Source organism: Camelina sativa, chromosome 4, assembly GCF_000633955.1.
Source record: "Camelina sativa cultivar DH55 chromosome 4, Cs, whole genome shotgun sequence".
Classification (NCBI taxonomy): Eukaryota; Viridiplantae; Streptophyta; class Magnoliopsida; order Brassicales; family Brassicaceae; genus Camelina; species Camelina sativa.
This window is the reverse complement of record NC_025688.1, coordinates 13,652,941-13,657,608: the sequence shown is the minus strand read 5'-3', so window position 1 is coordinate 13,657,608 and position 4,668 is coordinate 13,652,941. Positions and strand designations below refer to the sequence as shown.

Genomic DNA, 4,668 nt, shown 5'->3' with positions numbered 1-4,668 from the left:
AATATCTGAAAAAAAAACATTAAACTGAAACTTTTTTTGCAGTTTACTTTTTAGTGGTTGGTGCTGCAATCTGGGCTTCTTCATGGGCAGGTTAGAATAAAGATATTTAAGCTTTTTATACTGTTTTCTTGATCCGATTCGATTTTGAGTTTGGTGTTGTTAAACAGAGATTTCGTGTTGGATGTGGAGTGGAGAGAGACAAACAACGAAGATGAGGATTAAGTATTTAGAAGCAGCTTTGAATCAAGACATTCAGTTCTTTGATACAGAGTTTCGAACTTCAGATGTTGTCTCTAAGGGAGAAAACGGAATCTACGCTAAGTTAATTAGAATGCAAGAGACAGCTCATGAAACTGCCATGAGGAAGAAGAAAAGTTTAAACTGTTAGAAACGACGTCGTTTTGTCCAAAAGAAGCTGTTTCTTTTGTTTCTCAAAACGATGTCGTTTCTTACGTGGCTTCCACGTAAGCAACCGTTAATGGTGTCTTAACCCCGTCACGACTTGTGTATGTAAAAACACAGTTTTACAATATGATACTGTGATTTTGAATTTTAATTAAGATGGTGTATATATTCGCATATTGTTAAACTTGGTGTATGAATCGAAGGGTATGAAAATACCGATTTTCCTACCACCAACAGAAGAGACAAAACTTACCATGGAGAGTAAAAGCCACACAAGTTAGGAAAACCCAACCGAGCAAAGAGACAGGAGACAACCATGCTGCAGATCCGCTCAACCCAAAAAGAACCAAGCCGATGAGAAAGGAATCCAGAACCCATGCCATGACAAAGCCCTACGGAACCTTCTCGTTAACACTTAAGCACAGCGACGCTTCAGCACCAACTCCTTGGCCGTTAAGAACAAACCACCGTTCTTAGATCTAAGAGACCCTAACCAAAACCCAACACTCCAAAGCTCGATCGAAAACTGTGCTCACTAAGCCGCAAAGGAAAGGAAAGCTATAAAAGAGACTCGGAATCTGGCGGTGGCATCTTGGGCACACCAACCGCCGGATTCAAACGGAAAAAAACAAAGTAGATCTAGGTTTTCTTATGAATCGTCTATAACGTCGCATGAGAGAGAAAAAAATGAGAAAAAAAGATAGACTGTCAATCTCGAGAGATGAACTAAATCAAGTTGCAATTTTATATATTAATTATTATTAATTCATTGATAAAATATAATTATACAAATTCATAAATTACCAAAAAATAATTAACTTTTTTTTAAATATGTTATTTTGTTGTCCATTTTTTATAATACCTTTTTTAATATATAAAATAACTAAATTTTAAACTCTAAACATTAAATACTAAACTTTACTCTCTCAAAACTATATCCTGAGAATTCAAACTTAAAAAAAAAATCTAAAAATTAATTTAATATATTGTAATTTGTAATAGATCTCGGATTGTGAATAATATTTTTACCTTCACGAAAAAGTCATGTTAAAGTACGTGCACCTATAATTATTAGTTGGCATTAATTTTTTTATGTCATGATTGACGTCCTCCAAGGTCGATGACTTTGCAAAAGGATAATCGTGGGTTCGGTTCCATATGTATTTTAAAACATTTAAACAGATTTTTAATATTGTTGCAAAAGTCTCATAGTCTATGGATCTATGAGAAGTATATCACAGCCTTGCAAATCATTTTGAAATCACCACATAAACTCGCATATCAACAACATGGGAACAATAAAGCTACCTGTTCATAATCATCCTTTGCTCTTCTCAGATCGATTTAACAATGAAAGATGTTCAGGCTGTGAAGTTTTTGGTTACATTTACGGTGGCTATGCCTGCAATGAACCGGGGTGTGGAGCTATGTTTCACAAAGACTGTGCTGAATCCTTACCAGAGATCAACCACCAAGGCTCACAACCATCTTCTCAAGCTCATCATAGATAATAAAGTCTCTTGTAGAATGTGTGGATGCACTCGAAAAGTGGGTTACAGTTGTTCAACTTGTAACTTCACAGTGGATTTGGCTTGCGTGAGGAGACGATCTCCATTGCCTGTTATTGTACATTCCAAGGCGCATGACCATCCACTTGTACTCGCAAAGGAAGTTTCGGCCAATATGAATCGGTACTGCAAAGCATGTGGCATGCCGCATTTACGTTGTTTACCTGTATACGTATGTGTTCGATGCGATTTGTTCTTTCATAGAGAATGTGTCAACCTCTTTCCCGAGATATGGCATGCTTCTCATCCCAATCATCCACTCAAGTTTGTCATCACAGACATACCTTCTAGTTTCAAAGATGGACAATGCCTTCTCTGTGCAAAAGCGTTGAGACGAGATCTCCAACATTGCGGTGTTTGTAATTTCAGCATATGCTCAAGTTGTGCAAGAAATCCACCACCAGTGGATGTCATGAGAAAGACAACCCATGGACATACACTTCACCTTGTTCCAAGACATATTGTCTTCACTTGCAGTGCTTGTGGAACGCAAGGTGATCGGAGTCCTTACTTTTGTCTTCAGTGCAATTTCATGATACATCGAGAGTGCATTCATTTACCGCGCACCATAAATATCAACTATCACGATCATCGAGTTACTTACACTAGTTATATCGGACCTGGGGATTGGACTTGTGGAGTTTGTCGCCGAAAGGTGGATGAGGTTTATGGGGCTTATTCTTGTTCAAAATGTCCTCATTATGTCGTTCATTCAAGATGCGCAACGAGAGATGATGTGTGGGACAAAATAGAGCTTGAAGGTATACCTGAAGACAACGAAGGAATTGAGCCATTTGAGGTAATTGATGATAACACAATTAAATATTTTAGCCATCCTCATAACTTGATGCTCATCAAGGATGGTATGGGTCGTGACGAAAGCATATGTTGTGAAGCATGTACCTATCCGGTGTATTATGATCCATTCTACAGCTGTGAACCATGTGAGTTTTTTCTTCATGAATCATGTGCTAATTCTCTCCGAAAGAAGCGACATGTATGCCACAACCAATTGTTTAGTCTTCACACAACCAATGCTGATTCTCCCGGGGAATCTTCTATTTGTTATCTTTGTGATCAAAGTTTCACTGGTTTCAAGTACAAGTCTGGATATATCACTCTAGATGTCCGATGTGGTTCAATTTCACAGCCATTGATCCATGGAAGTCATCCAGATCCTTTATATTACATAAAGAACAAAAATCCCGAGAAGTGTAGCGCATGTGATGAGTATTATGTTGAGGGGTTCCGTTGCGACAAGTCTGAATATTACTTGGACTTCAGATGTGCTCTTTTACCAAAAAAGGTTATGAAACTTAGGTGCGACGATCATCCTCTTTACCTAGTTTTTGGTGACAACATTGTAAATGGTGAATACTGGTGTGATGTATGTGAAGAGAAAGTATATCCAAAGAAGTGGTTCTATACTTGTGACATATGTGGTGTCACTTTACATGTTCTGTGTGTCGTAAGGAACTTCTCCCTTCACCAGCCTGAACCCCTGCTACCTAGACCTCTGGATAGGCCTAGACGACGCCAGCCACCGCCCCTGCCAGGTGAGATTCGCCCATTTGAAGTAATTCCTAACACTTCTATATGTAGACCCCATTGCTCCAAGTGTCATTCTCGATGCACTCTCCCATTTCTTCAGAAATTTTCCAAGGATGGAGTTCATTTTAAATTTTGTTCGACAAAATGCTTTATAAGCTTCTCCAAATAATCTCTCTTACATTATTGCTCCAAGCCATGCCTTTCATGTTTTACTTACATCCTTCTCTACTTGGAAATCTATACTACTATTAATTGGGAAGCACACTTAGTAATAAAAAAAAATACAATAAAACCAATATGCCATACAATGCCCCTACGAAATAAAAAAAGAAAGAACAAGAAAAAAAATATTTGAGGGCAAAGAAGTAATCTAATTAAGTGAAAACACGCGGATCCTTAGATGTGCGATATTACTCTATTCGGATCCTGTTTATGATACAATCATTTCCAAACAGATACCTGTGAACAAATACAATAAATAATTAGGGAGATCAATATGTTGATAGATAGATCATAATAAATATTGTATTACGGAGAATTAGGAACCAACCATATCAAGACTATTTCAAAATTAGCTATTTACTCGCCTACACACAATCATGTAATCAATCTTTCAACCATACTTTTAAAAAATTAGAACAATCAAATCCCTAAACATCCTCCACAATAACATCTCAAATCAAAAGCATTTCCAAAACTAACCAAATCTTTCACTTTCCGAAAAACATAAACTGAAAAATAGAACAATCAAACCCCTAAACATCCTCTATAATTTCTCCTCCATTACTTATATAAATACCAAACTAGACGTATGATACAATCAAACACATCAAAACCTACAATACAATTCATAAACTCACCTTATAAGTTTAGAAGGCCGCCAATGATGGATTCACTTAGGAGCTTTCATAGAAGGTTACGGGTTTCACATACCTTGAGAACATCAAAACAAGGTCGAGAACCCAAGTCACTATTGGCTCATGAATCTGTAAGTTCTATCCTGAAATAAACTAAATAATTATCAATATAAGGTGATGAAAAATGAGACTTGGTTGATTTGTGTTATAAATCTATATAAGCAGTTATATATTTATAGTTGTTAGTGATGTAATGGTAATCTCCTAGATATGAAATGCTAGATATA

At 36.8% G+C, this 4,668-nt stretch overlaps 1 protein-coding gene across 1 annotated transcript; it reads left to right on the top strand.

The window, feature by feature from the left end:
- Window positions 1,679-3,983, top strand: LOC104783838. The gene has a single exon (XM_019244639.1). The coding sequence runs from the start codon at window positions 1,756-1,758 to the stop codon at window positions 3,691-3,693; it is 1,938 nt and encodes a 645-aa protein (XP_019100184.1). The 5' UTR covers window positions 1,679-1,755; the 3' UTR covers window positions 3,694-3,983.